At 36.1% G+C, this 20,241-nt stretch overlaps 3 protein-coding genes across 3 annotated transcripts; 2 read left to right on the top strand and 1 right to left on the bottom strand.

Annotated features, from left to right (window-relative positions):
- Positions 1 to 6,558: 6,558 nt before the first annotated feature.
- LOC137742743 (ARM REPEAT PROTEIN INTERACTING WITH ABF2-like) lies at positions 6,559 to 12,007 on the top strand. The gene is made up of 19 exons (XM_068482685.1): positions 6,559 to 6,941; positions 7,074 to 7,234; positions 7,700 to 7,872; positions 7,953 to 8,073; positions 8,158 to 8,235; positions 8,336 to 8,430; positions 8,558 to 8,633; positions 8,736 to 8,843; positions 9,272 to 9,400; positions 9,512 to 9,580; positions 9,690 to 9,749; positions 9,896 to 10,019; positions 10,331 to 10,470; positions 10,650 to 10,713; positions 10,909 to 10,988; positions 11,074 to 11,138; positions 11,234 to 11,351; positions 11,441 to 11,565; positions 11,653 to 12,007. The coding sequence occupies exons 1-19, from the start codon at positions 6,680 to 6,682 to the stop codon at positions 11,762 to 11,764; spliced, it is 2,160 nt and encodes a 719-aa protein (XP_068338786.1). The 5' UTR covers positions 6,559 to 6,679; the 3' UTR covers positions 11,765 to 12,007.
- A 796-nt stretch (positions 12,008 to 12,803) lies between these two features.
- Positions 12,804 to 16,465, top strand: LOC137742235 (DAR GTPase 3, chloroplastic). The gene is made up of 9 exons (XM_068482048.1): positions 12,804 to 13,015; positions 13,150 to 13,290; positions 13,670 to 13,786; positions 13,940 to 14,083; positions 14,175 to 14,261; positions 14,660 to 14,775; positions 14,923 to 15,104; positions 15,650 to 15,707; positions 15,875 to 16,465. The coding sequence occupies exons 1-9, from the start codon at positions 12,857 to 12,859 to the stop codon at positions 15,996 to 15,998; spliced, it is 1,128 nt and encodes a 375-aa protein (XP_068338149.1). The 5' UTR covers positions 12,804 to 12,856; the 3' UTR covers positions 15,999 to 16,465.
- An 80-nt stretch (positions 16,466 to 16,545) lies between these two features.
- On the bottom strand, positions 16,546 to 18,824 carry LOC137742236 (cyclin-P3-1). Its single transcript, XM_068482049.1, has 3 exons — positions 18,540 to 18,824; positions 17,116 to 17,523; positions 16,546 to 17,010 (listed from the first exon to the last, which is right to left on the bottom strand). Exons 2-3 carry the CDS (start codon positions 17,514 to 17,516, stop codon positions 16,752 to 16,754), a joined length of 660 nt encoding a protein of 219 aa, XP_068338150.1. The 5' UTR covers positions 17,517 to 17,523; positions 18,540 to 18,824; the 3' UTR covers positions 16,546 to 16,751.
- Between the last annotated feature and the right edge of the window lie 1,417 nt (positions 18,825 to 20,241).

Below are 20,241 nucleotides of genomic sequence, written 5' to 3'. Positions count from 1 at the left end.
TTGGCCCCTCCCCATCCTTTTTTAGCCTTAAGTACATATATACTTCTATATTTGCATATGCATGATTCAAGGAGAATGGCACCATGAGTTCAACTCACTGCTTTGCAGCGACATAAATATATTTCTAGGCCGGATTCCATTGTTTACTATGTTTCATTGGTATTCTAAGATTTCAGGATATTTTCAATATCTTTAGTCAAAGTGACCTTCAACTTAATTACTTTCGAAAGGAAAATTCAGGAGTCGTCACTGGATGCATGGAAGACATACTGTATGGTCTGTAGTACGTATACTGTCAAGCCACAAACCAATGCAATCCTGAATCTGAATGATCAAGTGGAACTGGTCGGTGGTGGGAGATCTGAAAACATGTCACATGAGGTAATTCATATTTATTTTTTACCACTTGACATACAAATTAGCTAGGCTTGTCATCCAAAAATCCAAAAGAAGTCATAGATCGGTATGGCCCTATGGGGCATATTGCATACTTTTCTGTGGATGTTGGAATCTCTCACTGCAAGTCCCAACTAAAATCCACAAGAAACTTTCGTGACTGATTAATAGTGAGCCTTTTGTTTCCTTGTGACAATATTATTGTTTAGTATATTACCAAGTATTCCATATTTTAAAAATATTTTACGTCATATCTTTAATAATAAGGTATAATTGTACGATTTGTTAACCTGATATGAAACGATACGAAAATAACAAGTTTCCAGTCAACCCGTTAACGTCAGCTCGTTATAGGGGTCTCGTTAAGAACTCATTAACGATTCGTATCGTTATCACGTCACATGTTAGAAACCTGTTAAGATAACTGGTATGACATGTAAACTACACGACCCGTTTGCCAAGTCTAGACATTAGGCATGACAATTTCTTGAAGACCTATTAATCCGACACAAAACGATGCGACCCATTGGTGAGTTAGCTCGTTATCGTGTCACATGTTAAGAATCCATTAGGAAAATGGATTTCACACTACAAATAAACTTCCCAATTTTATAATAGAAAACTAGATTTCATTACCTAAATAAGATAAAGTTTAAAAAATGTCTTATACAAGATTAAAAATTGATTTTAATCCCTAGACTCTATTTAATGTCAGCATATTTATGCATTGTCTCTCTTTTTTATTTATAATTTGATGGTGTTCATAAATTAAATTTTATGAAAATATTATAAATTTTAATTCTCATTATGGTGAGTATATATAAGAAAATTTTTTGTAGAAATTTTTTGTTACACTTATGTTTTTGCATATTTTTTTATGTGCCACTAATTTCATTACAATATGTTTGGGTACGAACATTTCGGTACACTGGATTAGTATAATATGTTTATGTACAGACATTTCGGTACACTAGTTTAGTATAATATGTTTACGTACAGAAATTTCGGTACACTAGTTTAGTATAATATATATAGGTATCGACATTTTGGTACACTAGTTTAGTATCATATTGTTAGGTATGAAATGTTTGGTACAATTATGTTTTTGCATATTTTCTTCTGTGCCACTAATTCACTACAATATATTTAGATACGTACATTTCAGTACACTAATTTAGTAAAATATATTATGATACGAATGTTTAGGTACACTAATTATAGAAAGTTAAATAAAATTAATGAATTAAAATGTGTATAATAATGAATTTAAAATTTAATGTAACGACATTAAATAAAATATCTATTAAATATTAAAACAAATATATAATATAAATTTAAATTAAGTACACATTAATAGATTAAAATCAATATCCATTTTATAAACTAATTTTAAGATTTACATAATTACTTGGTTGTTCAAGATATTACACAAGACAGAAAATTACAAGACCCTTTGCTAATAAAAAGGTGAAAACCCCACGTTTAATTGGCATGAATCATATTACAATCTTGAGGGGATGAATATCGAGGCATGTGGTGTGCCGAATCCCACGTTAATTAATTTGGATCTTGGTTTGTTTGGGTTAAGACGGAAACACGAGTGGTATACCATGTATTTTTATGTAAGTAATGAGAAATTTTATTTTTTAAAGTTATTAACTTTTTAACACACGTATCTCACTATTTATATAGTAACATATGGTGTACCACCTCATGTACTGATTATACTAGTTCACCATGTGTATTGATCACATTGAAAAATCTCTCAGGTTCGTGGCTTCGTGCTTTTATTCTAAGCAAGACATTTGGCACTCATGCGGGTGGTGCATGGCCGACCATCAAACTCATACCATGTGAGTTCCAATAACGCATACTAAACGCCTGAATGACGACATTTATTAGAAGAGTAATGTTATTCGTATCATATTTTTATATCATATTTCTATACCATCTTAGGTGGCATCTGATGTGGACAGCCACATCATTTGAAAAATTTGCAAAACCCAAGGAAAGGAAAGAGAAAAACTCATCGCATACCACAATCACCATTTAATTAACTAATTTTTATTAATTATTAGTTTATTAAATAATGAAATAAATTAAAAAATCCGATTAATTCAAATGATGTGGTTGTCCACATTAAATGTCACCTAAGATGATTTGAAAATATGGTATAAAAAACACGGTATAAATAGCATTACTCTTATCATAATACTAGCCGATATACTCATGCATTTTCTACTCCACTCTTTGACGATCAATTTGCAAGAAACAAACCAAATCATAAATTGCTAACTGCCGATTAATGTTGTTAAAACTTTTGGCCTTTTTTTTTTTTTTTAAAATATATCGATATTTTTATATTAAAAGGAGGAAAAATTCGACTAAACCACACAATAGACAACCTAATTTAGTATTGAATTCGAAAAATTTTCATGTTTGTTGAACAACGGTAAAATGACTAAACAATTTTGTATTTAATTAAATTTTTACAGACCTAATCTTTAAATTAAAATTATCAAGGAAAACAAAGGGTAAGAATCAACGTTCGTAAAATTGTTTTAGTTAAGTAAAACTCTGCATAAAATTGTTGTTTGACTTTCAACTTAATTTCGTGGAACAAGTCCTCCTTGGTCACACTCACGCCAATGCAATTGGCATTCAATTCAATCAAGGAAGATTCAATGCTCGCCTGAGGACTGTGTAGGGACGTACGTGTACGAGTCCCGTGAAGCATATTGCTGGCTAGCTCACTCCCCGAAAGATCTTATTTGGATCTCGTGGATATATTTTATTAACCGTTTAATGATATTTATATTAATTGGTAAGTAAGAGGTTTTAAATTTGATTTTCGTCAAAAACGAATTTGAACCACATTATTTTCAGCCTATTATGAGATTTAGTTCATTCTTCCACCATCTTAATGTATATAATATCGTTTGTTAAATAACATGACAGATTTTATTAAACTTAATCAGTACCTAATTAAGGTTTAGTTTCAGTTAAGTGATTTAAATTAGCTCGGTTAACATAAGATTGGTGGGAACTACAAGTGGAGGGCACAGCTAGCATGTAGTACTAGATTCCATTGGACTGGTCAACTGAGTCTACCTGACCCCTGCAATTAAGTACACATATGTACTCACGTGGAAAACTTGTCACCAAATTAATAACATTTGCATGGCACGTGAGACTTTTATAAAACGGATTTATCACTACCGTAGCATAGAGAGAGACTTATGTATAATTTTATATTAGAGAATCTTCAAGGTAGATATCAAAATTATCACAAAGACTAGTAAAAAATGGCAACAAAACTCTTTCTAATTGAGCCTTCAATTTTTTACGTGGAGCTGAGTCAATTGAAGTCAAGGCCTCTGCTATCATTTTTACAGCTGTTGTCAAATTGCTATAATGGTTTTTTAATAGGTGTGGTGGAATTCATGATAAATGTTGTTGTGTGTTCCAAGTATTTGATCCATTGTCTCAATAATTGAACCTAACAAAGAGACGGAACATTTTATAAGATGACATTTTTATTTAGCATATCGGGTAGAGCAAAAAATTATACAAAATGTTAAATTCTCACATAAGGCATCAAATAACATTTAGGACGCATCGAAGCCAATTCCACTTAATTTCTTGTATGACAATGCATCTTCCTTGTTGTGCCATAACATCGAGCTAGTTCCAGGGCTCGCTGGGCGATACACGAAGGAATTTCAACAAAATTAGGCCTAACTAATATGGTTTCTAAGAGCACCAATAATAATCATATCATCACATCATCACAAAAAACTATGTATTCATTTGTTTTGATATGAACGATCTATGAAAATTCCTATACGATTTGGTATTAACCACTAAGGTCGCCTATCATTCTATACTAAACGATATTCGAGAAGAGAAACGAACTTGAAACTTTGTATGTTTAGATTAATTCTCTTAATAAACTAATTAACAATTTCAATATAATTAAAACATGTATTTAAATATTAACAAATTTATAACACTAAGTAATTATGTGATGATAAAATTAAAAAAATCCCTTTTGTACAGATGGATTCAATTAAAATATTATTATTATTCGTGGACAAAACACCTGTCCTAGCCCATGTTGTGTAGATGAAGAAGGGGATTGACTTGTTTGTCGTTTACGTGTTGGTGAATGGAGAAGGACAAAACTCTCGACTTTTGTGCAACCAGTTAAAAACTATATATGTGCATGTATAGGACAGAAATCTACTCCGGATTTCAGTGTCTGAAACTCTAGAATCAGATGATCTGAATCATTCAAATTAAATCTGACCGTCTCTATCGATTTATTTTGTTGGCTTACCTCACACAAAATAAAAATTCAAATTTTTTTTGCTTCACACAAGTCAAAAACTCAAATTTTCTGGTCCTTAAGCTGTCCGAAGAGGAACCAAATTCGTGTGTATATACTTAATACTTATGGAATTAGATCCTCTCCGAGGCAAACCCTCGAGATCCTCTTGACCCAATAACACGGGCTGTTGAATTTTAATTCAACGACTACAATTATTACAAACTTTAATTGATCAAGAGGATCACGAGGGTTTGACCAGAGGATCCAATTCCATATTCATATTGATATGTAGGAATGGCAGGCTATATGGCTTTAGCTGTGAGGGAGGGAATCTGAAAGGAGAGTTGAAAGGTCGAGATGGAAGAAGTGTTTTAGATGATGTTGATGTGTTGTATTTTATTGGGAACTACATGGGAGCCACTCTTTTGTTTACTTGTTTACAAAGCACCGCCGACACTCAGTCACTATAGCTTTCGATTGCCAGTACAATATGAGTGTACTCTCACTATAATATATCAAACTTGCACTGCACACTTTGTTTTTTATATGCCAACAGCCCCTAATTTGTATGTCCTTTCATCCGATCGTTTGATCTAGTGACACATAAGCACACTTTCTTTTATATATGCGAATTATTGAATGAAAAAGCATGGAAACGGCAGCATAGAAGTGTTCTCAAACATCCCTATTACTGTAGCAATGTCTTACTATGTTCATGGACGAAGGCAACATATGCCCACATGGGGCAGCTGCCTCCATTCAACTCCTTTTGCAATAGAAAAATTGCTCTAATTAAAAGTATCAGTTACTCTCTCACGTTCTGTGATTTTTCTACCCTCTCACCCTTCTTAGCCATATAACTTTTTTCATTAGCTAATGGTTTACAATTTAGCGTTTTAAACACTAGGTACCCAAAATCATGTAGTTGGACAATAAAATTTATAACATCGTATCGAATTTTCAATTTAATTTCATTATTCAAAGTTGCTCTCTCACAAAATAAAAAAAAGTTTATGGCTACTTTCATGACTATGTTTATATCTTCTCACCATGCTAATAGTTTTCACATGACATAAATAATGTATGAACACGTTGTCAATAATGTTGATATTGTCGATTTACCAACAATGCTAGTGCCATCAACAAGAACATTGCTCCACTAGTAATCAGTGTCAATTAAAAACTCCTGAAAAGTTAGATTCATTAAGGGTTTACTTAATAACCATTTCATTTATCATTTCACATTTTTATTTTATGTTAGAAATAAATGGAAAACTATATTAGAGAAATGATGATATGGAAAAACATTTAAAGTGCTTCCTGGAAGAAGCACATAACTGACGCTTTTGGAGTCCAAAAATATTTTATCTAAAAACGCTTTCAGCTATTTTAAAAGTACATTCAAACGAGTTCTAAAATTATTATAAAATTGTTTTTATTTTCAAATTTTTAATTTTAATTTGATTTATTATTTTTTATTTCTTATTCTCCCTCTCACCACTATTTTTCATTATCCACTTTTGCATATATCAAACATAAAAATTGAAAAACTTAAAATTACAAACTGGTCACCAAAACTAACAAAAGTGGCCCTAAAAATGAGGGCCCAGCACTTGTCTAAATACACCCAACAACCAAATACAAAGCCCATCCCATCGTACCTCAGTAGGCCCAAGTCACTTCCTTTTTTACCGAAGCCCATTAAGAAAAATAAACAAGATTTTTAAAACGCCAGGCCCAAATTAGTAAAATCCGCCGAAAACAAATTTACTTTGGCGGGAGACAAAATTTGTATTAAGTCTCTCAAATTTATTTAGGCGGGAGCTCAAAAATTTAACGGCGTTATATAAAAGCTCGTCCGACAGGATTTACTTCTGAAATTCCCATCAACCACACTTTTATTCCCATACTACCCCCGACCCCTCTCTGAATTTACCATTTCTCCCACCCTCCATGGAACGCTCTCAGGCGCGAACCGTCACAACCAGAAGAGGGTTGAAGCGGAAGCTCGAAGAAGACTTCAGAGATGAGAGGATCGAGGGCGAACCGGACCGGAAAGTCCCGGCCGTCGTTGAACCGCAAGACGATCGCCCAGATCTCGTCGGCCGGGTTGGCGAGCAGGTCCGGATTCTGGAGTCCATATTCTCGTCCGCGCAGCCCGACCGCCTCCTCGCGAAGCAGGCCGCCCATGGCCTCGCTCTCACCGCCAAAGAAGGTAGCGTGCTCGTTGTTGTCTTTTATTTTGGCCGGTGTTCTTGGAGTTAACTGTTTGTTCATCTTTAATCTGAGCGAAATCTTGTGAGATTGTTTGGGGCTTAGGTTTTTTTTTTGGGTAATTTGGATGCAGAGGAGCTTGTGGACATCGTGGTGGACGGTGGAGCAGTTCCGGCGCTTGTTAAGCATCTGCAGGCGCCTCCGCCGGTGACAGACGGCCGAAGAAGCCCGATCCCGTACGAGCACGAGGTCGAGAAATACTGTGCTTATGCCCTGGGGTTTATTGCCATTAAGGTGAATTTAACACCGTATTAGCATTCTTTTGGTACTTTATTACATTTTTACAGTGACTTAATTTGTTTCCTTTGTGACCGAAAGGTCGCGGGTTCGAGTTGTGGAAACACTCTCTTTTCAAAGTAAGGGTAATGCTCTGTATGATGCACGTTCCCGCCCGACCCCTGTAAAGCAGGAGCCTTGGTGGCTTGGTGTTGCCCATTTTAATTTGTTTTGCTTGTTCTTGTATCCATTTGTAATATATTTTTTTTGGTATGTTAGATCTTATGAGGATTGTAAATATTTAGGGCATTAACTGATGTTATGATGTTCTGTAAAAACAATACCTTCACTGCAGTGCAAATGTTTTTGATCTCTTAGCGGGTAGCTTGTTCTTGATGAGATTTCGAAAAGAAATCTGTTTTATCTCACTTTTTGTTCTGTTATTGATGGGTTTTGTTCTGTATCTGTGTTTATGTTATTTAGCCGGAGTATCAACAACTTGTGGTTGATGCTGGAGCTTTACCGCATCTTGTTGATCTTCTAAAAAGGCACAAGTGGGGAAGTGACTCACCGGCACCTGATGCTGTGATCAGGAGAGCTTGTGATACAATTGCTCACCTTGCCCATGAAAATGGCAACATTAAGAACCTTGTCAGGTCTGTTTGCTTCTACTCTCCTGAGTCTCATATTAGAGAAAGTCTCAGTACTTACGGCTTTGTTTATCTTTGAACTTCAGGATTGAAGGTGGAATTCCTCCTCTTGTTCAACTGCTTAACTTTTTCGACACAAAGGTACAGATAGCGGCTGCAGGGGCCCTTCGGACTCTGGCATTTAAAAATGATGAAAACAAGAATGAGGTATTTACGTTTTCCTTTTTGAGATGTTACATAACTGATTTCGGAATCTTTAGTATTTAGCTGATTTGAATTGCAAAATTCCAGATTGTAGTAGAGTGCAATGCTTTGCCTACCCTGGTACTAATGCTTCGATCTGAGGATCCTGTGATGTCTTTTGAAGCGGTGAGCTTTGAGATATACTTAATATTTCTTCTCTCATAACTTGAGAGTTAGAACCTCATTGTTCTGTAAGCTTTTGCTGAAATTTTGTGGGGATTATCAGGTTGGTGTAATAGGCAATCTTGTTCACTCATCCCCACACATCAAGAAATTAGTACTTCTTGCTGGTGCTTTACAACCTATTATTGGATTGCTCAGGTAATTCTAAAATATTGTAGCATGTAATTTTTCTTTGAACAATCATGTTGTTATTATCATTTTTTCCTGAAAAATATACTTAGGTTTCAAACAATGACAACTCTGTTGTTTGTTACTTTATTGACAGTTCCGAATGTACGGAGAGCCAAAGAGAAGCTGCTTTATTACTTGGTCAGTTTGCTGCAGCTGATACAGATTGCAAGGTAAAATAAAACCATTTTGGTTAATCCTGTGTCTTTTACCCTTATACTCTTATCATATGATACATGATATTGTTAGATGTTATAACCGCGTGGTCAATGCAGGCACATATTGTTCAGAGGGGAGCTTTAAAACCATTAATTGAGATGCTTAAGTCACCTGATGCACAGGTTCAGGAGATGTCAGCCTTTACGCTTGGGAGGTTAGCACAGGTTAGTATTACTCTTTTTCATTGTTTATTCTCTTAATGCATATATGTAGGAAAGCACAATAAGACAGTTTCAAGTATCATATTAGCAACTGGATGTTAAACAGTCCTAGAACTCATTTTTACTGTGCTTGTGTAAAATATATCTTTGGTAGGGACCCTAATAAAGTAATGGTACTTTCAGATTGTTTTGTACTTTTAGAAAAGGGAAAGATTGCAGTGTTAATGCATGTCTAATTGTAATGCAAGTTTCTTTTTATTAGTGTTAAATCTCTTGTTGGCTATATAGTTTTTTCATCATAAATGCTTACTGGCATGTGGTTACTTGTCAACTTTGTTTGCGTCTGTCGTTAGATTGTTTTACTTGTTTAAGTGGTGGTTAAATTTTAAGGAATATACAACTTACTGGTTTCCTCAATGATTTCTTCATAGGACATACATAACCAAGCTGGCATTGCTCACAATGGTGGTATAATGCCTCTAATCAAGCTTCTTGATTCAAAAAACATCTCTCTGCAACATAATGCTGCGTTTTGTCTATATGGTCTTGCAGATAATGAGGTATAGTTTTCTGTTCCCTGCTTCAGTTCCAGTTTGTAGTGCATGCAGTTTTCCTATATACATATTTTAATCTTGTATGAAAGTGAGATTAATTTGAGATTTCTTTTGCAGGATAACACTGCAACTATAATAAAGTTTGGAGGTGTTCAGAAATTCCAAGATGGAGTATTCGTTGCTCAGGTAATTTTCCCCATAAAAAAATGTTATATGATTGTCTACTTGATATTAAGTTGGTTTTTGAAGGTCATGAATTATTGCCTAAATGTCTTTTACCATTTGATACTTGCAGCAAACTAAGGAATGCGTGGCAAAGTCCTTGAAAAGACTAGAGGAGAAGATTTGTGGACGAGTGAGTTCTTTCACATTGGACTGTCTTTTTTACTTTTTTCTGCTGTTCGGTGATTATTTCATTTTGTAATGTCATCTTGTGCTCGTATCACATGACAGACACTCGTTTAGTATGTTCCAAATTCCTTATCTGATAACCCTTGACAGGTTTTAAACCATCTGTTATATATGATGCGGGTGGCAGATAAGGCCACTCGAAGAAGAGTGGCTTTGGCTCTTGCTCATCTTTGCAACCCTAGTGACAGTGAAAGCATTTTTATTTCTAACAAAGGTATGAATCTTATGCATTGAAATTTTCCTAGGATTCTGTTTGTTGCATCTTTAGAGATTTGGTTAGTTAACTGCCAGAGCATATGTCTGAATAAAGTATCAGAAGTTTATAATGTGCATGCTTTCTTGGTTTAATGGGGCTTTTTCCTTTCTTTGTTTGCTTGTATGTTTTCACTCAGTGTTGTAACTGAATTGCTTCAAAATACAGAACAGGAATCAGAAAGTTTGGTTTATCTTACCTTGCTGATATTCATAAGTTCACCACATTTGGTTCCAAGAACTTGATCTTTTGCACAAATTCGTTACTTGCAGGATTAGAGTTGCTTTTAGGGCTTCTTAAGTCTCTGCAGTATAAGGAGAAACATGATGGTTCTTTGGCCTTGTACAAATTGGCTACAAAAGTCACTTCACTCGCTTGCATGGATGCAGCTCCTCCATCACCCTCCCCACAGGTATTTTCTTGAGGTCTAATTGGTTTAGTGGGCATGTAATTTTGCAACTTTGCTTTAAGTCTGCTAGGGGCACTATATAATTTGGAAGATGTGTATATTATTTTTGAGCGGTACTATTGTCATACTTTGTCATGGAGTTTGATGCACTTTCTGATATGGTTGACATGATCTACTTTCAGGTGTATTTGGGTGAGCAATATGTAAACAATCCTACCCTTTCTGACATCACATTCTTAGTTGAAGGTGGGCATTGTTCTTTTGCATATATTTTTATTTTTTTTCTTTCAGTAATGTGGTGCCTAGAGCCAAAGAAAACTCTTGAGCTACAAGTCTTGGCCGAGTAAACCATCTCTATCATTGAGCAACACCATAACAAGATAGTTTAGTCACTTAATAGTAATTATGCAGTAATACATTTGTATGCTTTACTTCTATCAGGTAAACGGTTCTATGCCCACAGAATTTGTTTGCGTGCCTCATCTGATGCATTCCGTGCCATGTTTGACGGTGGTTACAGGGTAAGACTTGAGTTATACTTGTATCTTTATTGGCCTTTTCCACTCATTGATTCTCAGAATACAATGCCAAAATGATGTATTGTAGGAGAGAGATGCAAGGGACATAGTGATTCCAAATATTAGATGGGAAGCTTTTGAATTGATGATGAGGTAGAAGTTCTACCCCCTGTTTAAGAACTAAAGTGTAATTGCTAACGCACCTGAGTTTCGGCCCTAATAGTTATTATGATCCTGTCTGTTCCCAGATTCATATACACAGGATTGGTAGATGTCACTTTGGATATAGCTCAGGATCTCCTCAGAGCTGCTGATCAGTATCTTTTGGAGGGCCTCAAGCGGCTCTGCGAGCATGCCATTTCTCAGGTGCGCTACCTATTAAAGAAGTTGGTGATTATTGACTACTCTTTTGTTTTCCCGGTTTAGTCTGATTGCGTCTTACTATGTTTACTAAGGACATCTGCGTGGAAAATCTTTCGCTCATGTTTGAGTTATCGGAGGCCTTCAATGCCTTGTCGTTACAGCAAGCATGCATTCTATTTCTACTGGAGCAATTTGAGGAATTGGTTGAGAAACCATGGTAAGCAGTGCCTTTCTCTCTTTAAGTCTGTGTCCACTCTCCAGCAAGCATTACAGTAACATGAAATCTCGTCATGAAAATACTCAGGTATCCGACATTGGTGGACCGTGTGCTACCAGACATTCGCACATTTTTTACTAATGCGCTTAAGATGCCGATCGAGGCAACCTCGCAGCAGCAGCAGCAGGCAATGGCATAGGTCAATCGTAGTGTCGACTTTTGAGAGTATGAAGATGATAGAGAGCAGAAATGTACAGAAAGTAGTAGAGATCGTTTTTTGTGAGTGTTGTTCTTACAGAAGTAGGTAGCTTCTGTTTAGTTTCTTGGTATGTAAACATGCAATGCCATTTGGCTTATGGAATACGCAGCAGATTGCACATTGTGATTAGCAGTAAGATTTTCATCGTTTATTTTCTATATCGCCATTACTTATTTGCTTACCTAACCTTGCAATAATATTTTATTTTTTATCTATTCGATAATGCAATAAGTTTTAGAATTTTAGAACTTTTTCAATATACATTTTGAATTTATATGCAAGTCTTGTAGTCAATTATCTAAAATTTGATTCTGAAACTTTTTGGATCCGAAAGCTCGAAGATTTGAGTCATTGAAATTTGATCTATTGGTTACAAATAGGGGTTCATTTTAAAAATTATAATAACTTTAGCTGTTAAATTAAATTTTAATGGTCTGGATCTTTAGACTTGATGGATTAGGAGAAAGGAATTCAGAGAGGATCATTTTCCCTATTAGAAAATGTTTTTAGAATGTCTAATTATAATGGTGAAATAATAATTATGATTGATGAGACAATTTGAAGTTTTATCAAATTTTATGTGTTTTCAATCAAATTGTTAAATATTGTTTTCTTATTAATGTATATATATATTATTTTTTTTGTCAAATGATAGGTTTTGTTAGATTAGCCACCGACGAGATTTAAAGTCACATCACGCTATCATGCAGTAGATTTTTAAATAGTTGTATTTATTAATAGAATTGTGAAACAAAATTTATATTCGCTGAAATGTAGTGTAATAAGAGATCCATCATTATTAATAAAAAAGAATTTGATGTTGATGTCGATTAACATTTCGGTTGAAATTTTTTTTTATGTCAAACACGCAAAATAACATTTCCACCTAAGATTTGCTGCATTACCCTTTGCTTTGCCGTTTCAAAGAGGCTATTTAGCTCAAAGCTTTGAGAGAGACGACATGCCGTTTGCTAAATTTTAGTTTTAAATCCGACTATTATCCAGTAGCAATTCGGAGACCTACAGCAGCGAATGGCCATGGCTGTTCAAGTAGCAGGCCTCTGGCCGCCCAACTCCTCCTCAACCCACACTCACTTTCTTCTCTGCCGGAACAACAACCTGAAACCACCGCCATCCTCCACCTCTCTCTCCGCCACGGCTTCTCTCTCATCCCCACCTCCCTCAATCCAGGCAAGAATTTGCATTTTCCTTTCATATTCTTTTTAAAGCGCAACAGGGTTTCTGTTTTGTGGTTGAATCTTTTCTGGGTAGATTATTTGAGTTGAACGAATCGATATTTCTGAGAAACCTTTATTTTTTGGCAGATTGTTGGTGGCGGGAGAGGTCCGAGCTGGTACGAAAATGGAGGTGCCAATCTGGATGGGTTCCGAGAGGGGGAGGATGATGATTGGTGTGACCTGGATGCTGAACTTTATCACTGGACCAGGCAACTGCGTCCTGTTCAGGTAACCCACGATTCGATTACTCAAGAATTGGGAAGTACTTTTAGAAAAAACACTTTTTCTGATAGGTGCTTTTTAGTAGACGCACTTTTATTAGAAGCATGACCTAATATAATTGGATTATTCAAGAATTGAGAAGTTATAGTTTTTGGGAAATATGCACAAATCGAACTGCTTATAAATTTTTGATACAAAATAAAGCTGGAGAGACACTGAACAGATGGTTTATGGTCACTAAACAGTGGTTTATTTACGGCTTATTGTCTGTTTAGTGTCCCCGGTTCTGTGTTTGGTTAAAATTTTGTGACTGATTCTATATGTGGATATTCCTCGTAGTTTTCTAAATGCGATATGCTTATATGCTTGCTGCATAATTGGACAGTGGTACCCTGGTCACATTGCTAAAACGGAAAAGGAACTCAAAAACCAACTCAAGTTGATGGATGTAGTGATAGAGGTTCGAGATGCGAGAATTCCAATGTCAACTAGTCATCCACAGGTCCGAGCTCTTTACGAAATTATGAAATTGTCGTTTCTTGAGTTGATCATTGTTAATGTTATGCTTGTAACCATGAGCTGGTATTCAAAACTATTCAGCCTTCACCCCTTTCTTAATTTATGTAAACTTTTGTCTCTATTTTCTTGTGAACAGATGGATTTGTGGCTTGGTAATAGGAAAAGAGTTTTGGTGTTGAATAGGGAAGACATGATATCCACGGCAGACCGGAATGCTTGGGCTACCTATTTCGCAAGGGAGGGAACGAAAGTTGTGTTTTCAAATGGAAAACTTGGAATGGTACCAGTACCTTATACGAGAATCCTTTTTCAGCTTTCCCTAAATTGAAATGCTATAGCAGAATTTGATTTCTTAAACGTGGCACGTACAGGGAGCTATGAAGCTAGGCCGGTTAGCTAGATCACTTGCAGCAGATGTGAATGTCAAACGCAGAGCCAAAGGACTTCTTCCACGTGCGGTGGGTTCCTTATACGTTATTTCTGGTTTCTAGTTTTGAAATTTCCAGTTCACGAAACTGACAACTAGGAACTGGGGTAATGAACTATCTTTGCCCAGCGTTACAAACGGTCAAAAAGGGCCATATATTCGTAAATGATTTTATCTAATTAATGATTTTGATTATGAATCAGATAATATTAGTGGTCAACGGGTCTGGTGAGAGTACTTATGTTAGTTAGTAATCGGATGAACTTTTGGAAGGCAAACTGTGCCCTAACACAATAGTTCTTGTGTTATATAGATGAGGGAAATGGGGAACTGTAGTTTTGCTTTAATCCAAAGAATATAATTACAGCTATCAGTTGATGCTTCATATAAGACTTATGATCACTGATGAGAATTCCTTTTTACAAACAGGTACGAGCTGGTATAGTTGGATATCCAAATGTTGGGAAATCGTCTTTGATTAACCGTTTGCTGAAGCGAAGAATGTGTGCAGCTGCTCCAAGACCTGGAGTGACAAGGGAATTGAAGTATAAACTTCTGCTTTGGTTACTTAGACATGCATATAAGATGCAATTAAGATTAGGGAAAATGAAACTGCATTTCAATGTGAAGTTGACATACTGAATTCTTCGTTGTATTTTTCTTCTTATGTAACTTTCCTGTACTTGTTGAAGGTGGGTTCATTTTGGGAAAGATCTTGAATTGCTAGACTCTCCTGGCATACTCCCTATGCGGATTAGTGATCAAACGGCAGCAATAAAACTTGCTATTTGTGATGACATTGGAGAGAGATCCTACGGTGTTGCTGATATTGCTGCAGTACTGGTCCAGATGCTTTCAAAGCTTCCATCAGTAGGTATGTATCACATTTCTTTTTCAGCTCAATCTACTAACCTCTGAATGCGTAACGGTACTTGTCAATGTGGCCATTACATTGGAAAATTTTGGTGCCACCTTTTTGCCACCTTTTGTAAGGTATCTCAATGTCTGTTAGTTTACGGGAACAATAATGTTGTAGAAGCTAAAAATCAGCTCCAGTCACCTCTAACGTTTGCGTGGAGTATATAATTTTGTGGATGAGTAAAATAGGCCAATTTGGTTAGCTAAATTTCAGCTCCAGTCACCTCAACGTCAGCCTAGAGTAGGAAAATTTGCAGATGAGTAAAATAGGCCAATTTGGTGAGCCCGGGAAGTTCAATTCTATGGGTTTTCAGTTATGTAAATGTATGTCATGGTAACTGAGAATACAATAGATTGGAATCAAGGTACTTTAATACTTTGGATGTTCGGTCCCTATATTTCAGAACAGATCTCTACATCTAGAAACTAGATTTCATATGAAATCTTTGAGATATATTTTGTCTTGGTGTTCACTGCCTCCAATTATTCTCAATTTCTCAGGTGTAAAGGCTCTTAACAACCGCTACAAGATGGATGCAGATGGTCACTGTGGAAAAACGTATGAATCCGAGTTTCTATTTAACATCTGTATTTTCATTTGTAACAAACGATTTGGTTAAGAATCAGTTCCTCTCAAGATTCTGATACCAAGTTTGCAAATTGAAGAAACCTCATGTGCATAAAGTGGGTATAAGTTTTCTAATCTCTGCTAATTTGTAATTGCAGATATGTTCAGAAGCTTGCCGTTCACATGTTCAATGGGGATAGTCATCAAGCAGCATTTCGCGTGTTGTCAGATTTTCGGAAAGGGAGGTTTGGTTGGATTGCGCTCGAGAGGCCACCCAGATGATATTTTATTGGGACGACTTGGTGGTAGGCGAGTAGTCAAGCTTCACAGGTGACTATAAACATAAAAAGAACCCCAATCGCTGAGATGCACAAGTTAAGCATCTTCATGGAGTATCAAAGTCTAGGCAAGTGAAGATGCCCGGTGCCACGAAGACTAAAAACCAAGCTTCATATTAGAGTAAAAACGTCGATTGAGGAGACAGCCGTGAAAACCTTTATAGCCGAAGCTGGGAGGAGCATATAGGCAATGGTGGCTCGCCCTCGTAAGGTATAACATATATACTCAAAACAATGTCAAGTTTTTGTAAACTAAATCTCAACCGGAGGCAGCGTGCCCCAAAGACTCTTACTTTGAAAACGGGCACACCGTTGTGTAGCGTAGCGTATATGTAGTGATTCGCACGAATAATTGAAAATCCGGTTTGAAAAGCCGTACTTTCAACGGAGATTTTGATTTTTTTTGTGTGATTTTGCTGTGTCTTGTATCACACGCAAGTTGTAAATCCAGTAGTTGCAAAGTTCCTACTAAACAAAAAGGAAAACTCACCTGCACACAGTTTCTTACCCATACAGTTGAACAATCTGTTTCTTCTACACTTGGACAAAAAGGAAACCAAAACTTTGCACAAAACGAAAGCGAGATACTAAAATTATTGTTCACTCAAGTGTTTTACCTAACAATCGGAGTTTTTGTAACTCAATCGAAATTCAGAAAATTCGTGTAATAAACGTTGAGATGATACGACAATTTGTGTCATCTCGCAACTGTGCGAGCGTAGGTTGAATCTTCGTTTTTTGACTTCGACCAATTCTCTTTGATCCCGCAAGCTTGGATTGAGCGTTCGATCTGGACTCCTGCAGCTTCTTTTTCCAGTTGAGAGCAATATTTTGTGAATGTCTCTAGAGTAACTTGCAGTCTGAAATCTATAGTAAACAAGAACTTCATTTCCAACCTATTCAACTCCGCCGTGCTCACTCCTCCCACTTTTGCATAGTATGCGTTGTTGAAGAATCTGCAAAACCGCGTTGAATCTTTAACGTCAGAAGCGTTTCCAATAACGAAAACATTGTGTTCAGAAATGATTCACATAAAACTGATCCTAAGATTTATTACTTACGCGTCATCCATAAATTTCGCTGCTAGCATTACACTCGTTATCAGAAGCCGGTGAACATTGAAAGAAGTTAAATGCACTTCTGTGGACTTAAGATATCTGTCAACGTAGATCTGTGCAACAACGAAGCACGATGGGCTACAACCGGAGTATTTACAGATGCGATCAATATATTGTCCGATGCTCAGAGGGGGTGCTCTTAAACCATGAAAGATGGTTATAACTTCTTTAATATTTGTCGTCTCCAATAGCATCTCGTTCCTTTGAACAGATCTCTCGAGAATTGAAGAGAGAGGTGACAGCACCCGAGGAGTTTTCGTTACACCTTTGCCCGATGTCTTAAGCCCCAAGGAGAGGTAAACATCCGAGCTTCCATTTTCATCGTCAAGTGCTAAAGTTCCCATATTCAAGCTGCAAAGTAAAACACTGATTTAGCGAAAATGAACAAGTCATCCGGCGTGCCTCTGCAAATTGTAGCCCAAATCCAATACACGTTACGTGTTCTATATTTTGGGTACGACTGAAGTTTCATTGAACACACAACGCAGCATTACGAAAAACTATTCTGACGTCGCATTAAAAGTACTGGGACGAAAGAACTAAACAACATCTTTACCCCGAAAAGAAAAACTACGAAAGAGCAGTAGAAGCACTTTTACATAAAGCACTTTTACATTCTTTATATTATTCTTGAAATATTTCTAAAAATTGGTTTCTAAATCCTAGATATTTGCTCCTGTTCTCAATTGCAGACACAGAATAACATCTAAATCTAAATATATAGAGGTATTAGCCGATTTCCCTCTTAAACTTGTACCGAGCTGCCAATTTACCCCTCAATTTTTACTTTAGCCAATTACCCCAGTGAGCTTTTATTAATAGCCGATTACCACTCTGCTGTTAGACTTTCCAATTTTCCATCCATTTTATATTATCTTGATTCCTGAGTGGTAATCCAAGTTATCCAATTCTAGCACCAACTTCCTACCCACTTTCTCTACTCATAAAAAAATAAAAAATAAAAAAATAAAAAAAAGCATGGAAATTTGAAACTCCTACTAAAATTATGAATTTGAGCTGAATAAAATGTCCAAATATATGAAGCTGTTACAAATTTATCATCAAATGCTCCAAAAACTTGAATCCCACAAACAAATTTCTCAAAAAAATATAAGAACTAGAAGCCAAATAATCAATAGAATTACTGACCCAGAAAGGGAAATCAATAAACTCAACAAACCAAGAGCAACCCACAAATTATCTGCTCAAGAGACATAAAAAGGAACAAGATTTTTCATCAAATCCCAGCCCAGAAGATGCAAGATCCAAATCCCACGTCCCAAATCAATAAATTAAAACAATGCTGTTCATGCAGGGCATATGAGAATAACTTAGAGCGAGAGAGAGAGAGAGAGAGTTTTGCTTACATGAACAAGCAAAGGCAGAACAATATTAGCTCATGGAGTTTCTTCTTCCTCCTCTCTGGCGCCAAATCTCTTTTATGCAAACTATCTGCTGCAGAGTCAGGAGGAGAGAGAGACAGAGAGGAGAGAGAAAGAGCTTTGCTTTGCTTTCTCTATGCAATCCCCAAGGCAAAGGCAATGCTAAATCTACTCCCTCTTCCTCACTCTCTCTCTCTTCACATGGAAGGAGAGATCTCTCCGCGTCTCTCTCTCTCTCTCTCTCTCTCTCTCTCTCTCTCTAAATTGGCACAAAAGAAGGTGTCGGCGTGTACTCAACACCAATTTTTATAAGGGATGGGCTGCAAAGACTTCTTATTATTCTTGCCTTCCTGATGGTGAAGTGGGACCCCTGAAGACTGCCTTTCCTTTTCTTTTCCACCGCAAATGGGGGAGGTGGATGATTGCACTCGAAATTATAATTTATAGTTATTTAACTTTTAGTATTTAGCTTTGCAAATTTAATTCCTTGTAATTAAAATATAGGAAAACTTTACTTTACAATTTACATCCTTTTAAATATGCTTGACAATTTTTTAGATGATCCGTTAATTCAATATGAAACGAAAATAATAGGTTTCGAGTTAATCTGTTAACGAGTCAGATAGTCATCAGATTAAGAACCCGTTAATTAATCGGATCGTTATCAGGTCACCCATTAAAAGCTCAATAAAATATCATTTGTCAAATCTAGACATTAAGCATGACAATTTTTTGTTTGACCTGTTAATCTGACACAAAACGATACAACCTGTTACGAATCATGTTATTATCCAGTTATCTATAAAGAACCTTTTAAGATAACGGATTTGATACACGGTTTGTTTGCCATGTCTACTTCCAAAGATAAAGTGAGAGTGCTAAGAAGCAGCTAATACACATGATGAGAGATGTAAATATCAAATAAATTTCCCTTGTGCATTAGAAATTTTCGGTAAATAAAAACCCAGAAATTACCTTATGAAACTCAATACATGTATTTACAGTGTAAAATTTTGTTTTCTGTATCGTACATGATGAGGACCCATGTGCATTGTGCAAGGTAGGGGACTAGGAGTGTCCTTTACCATATACAAATGTGAATAATCCAAATTCTTAAATATAATTTTATTTCTCCGTTAATAATGCCACAAGATAGGACATGTCACCCTTAGTGGGTCACTTGTACTGATAATGATTGGCAACCATAAGGTGTGGATCTTGATTAATCCCTAATTGTTAATCAAGTTCAAATACGTTTATCATTCATCTTCTCTAAATCTCTATGTCTGAAATAGTTGAATTTGACAATTTGGACTGAACAAGTGGGAGAGTTTCGAGCCATTTAAAGAGTTCGTTTTATGTGATGTGGATCAATGTAATGGGCTAACGAGGATTGCATAATTAAAATTGAGATGTTCGGATTTTCAAATTTGATGGCTTCGAACACATAAATTCAGAAATAATCTCACTTCTTTATGATCCATTATCATTATCCAAGTGGGGTGACTGGTTTTCCTCCTCCTTTTGTTCTTACGGTTTGATTGGATTTTGAATAACCTATCACTTTGGAAATATCTAATCTCACAGTTTTACTCAAGATTTTTCCTTGTCATTTCACGTTACGTTTTTTAGTGTAACACTCATACATGGGTATGTCTCAATGATATTCTTTAACTTTCATCGTCAG

This window comes from Pyrus communis, chromosome 8 (assembly GCF_963583255.1).
Source record: "Pyrus communis chromosome 8, drPyrComm1.1, whole genome shotgun sequence".
NCBI classification, from domain to species: Eukaryota; Viridiplantae; Streptophyta; class Magnoliopsida; order Rosales; family Rosaceae; genus Pyrus; species Pyrus communis.
The sequence above is the reverse complement of the archived record's forward strand: the minus strand, read 5'-3'. Positions and strand labels throughout refer to the sequence as shown.

Coding starts and splice junctions, on each gene's coding strand:
- LOC137742743 (XM_068482685.1), top strand. CDS start 6,680: ATGGAACGCTCTCAGGCGCGAACCGTCACAACCAGAAGAGGGTTGAAG. Junction 7,235..7,699: donor TGGGGTTTATTGCCATTAAG/GTGAATTTAACA, acceptor TATGTTATTTAG/CCGGAGTATCAACAACTTGT. Junction 9,401..9,511: donor ATGGTCTTGCAGATAATGAG/GTATAGTTTTCT, acceptor TTTCTTTTGCAG/GATAACACTGCAACTATAAT.
- LOC137742236 (XM_068482049.1), bottom strand. CDS start 17,516: ATGGGAACTTTAGCACTTGACGATGAAAATGGAAGCTCGGATGTTTAC. Junction 17,011..17,115: donor GCGAAATTTATGGATGACGC/GTAAGTAATAAA, acceptor GCGGTTTTGCAG/ATTCTTCAACAACGCATACT.
- LOC137742235 (XM_068482048.1), top strand. CDS start 12,857: ATGGCCATGGCTGTTCAAGTAGCAGGCCTCTGGCCGCCCAACTCCTCC. Junction 13,291..13,669: donor GGCAACTGCGTCCTGTTCAG/GTAACCCACGAT, acceptor ATAATTGGACAG/TGGTACCCTGGTCACATTGC. Junction 14,776..14,922: donor GGAGTGACAAGGGAATTGAA/GTATAAACTTCT, acceptor TACTTGTTGAAG/GTGGGTTCATTTTGGGAAAG.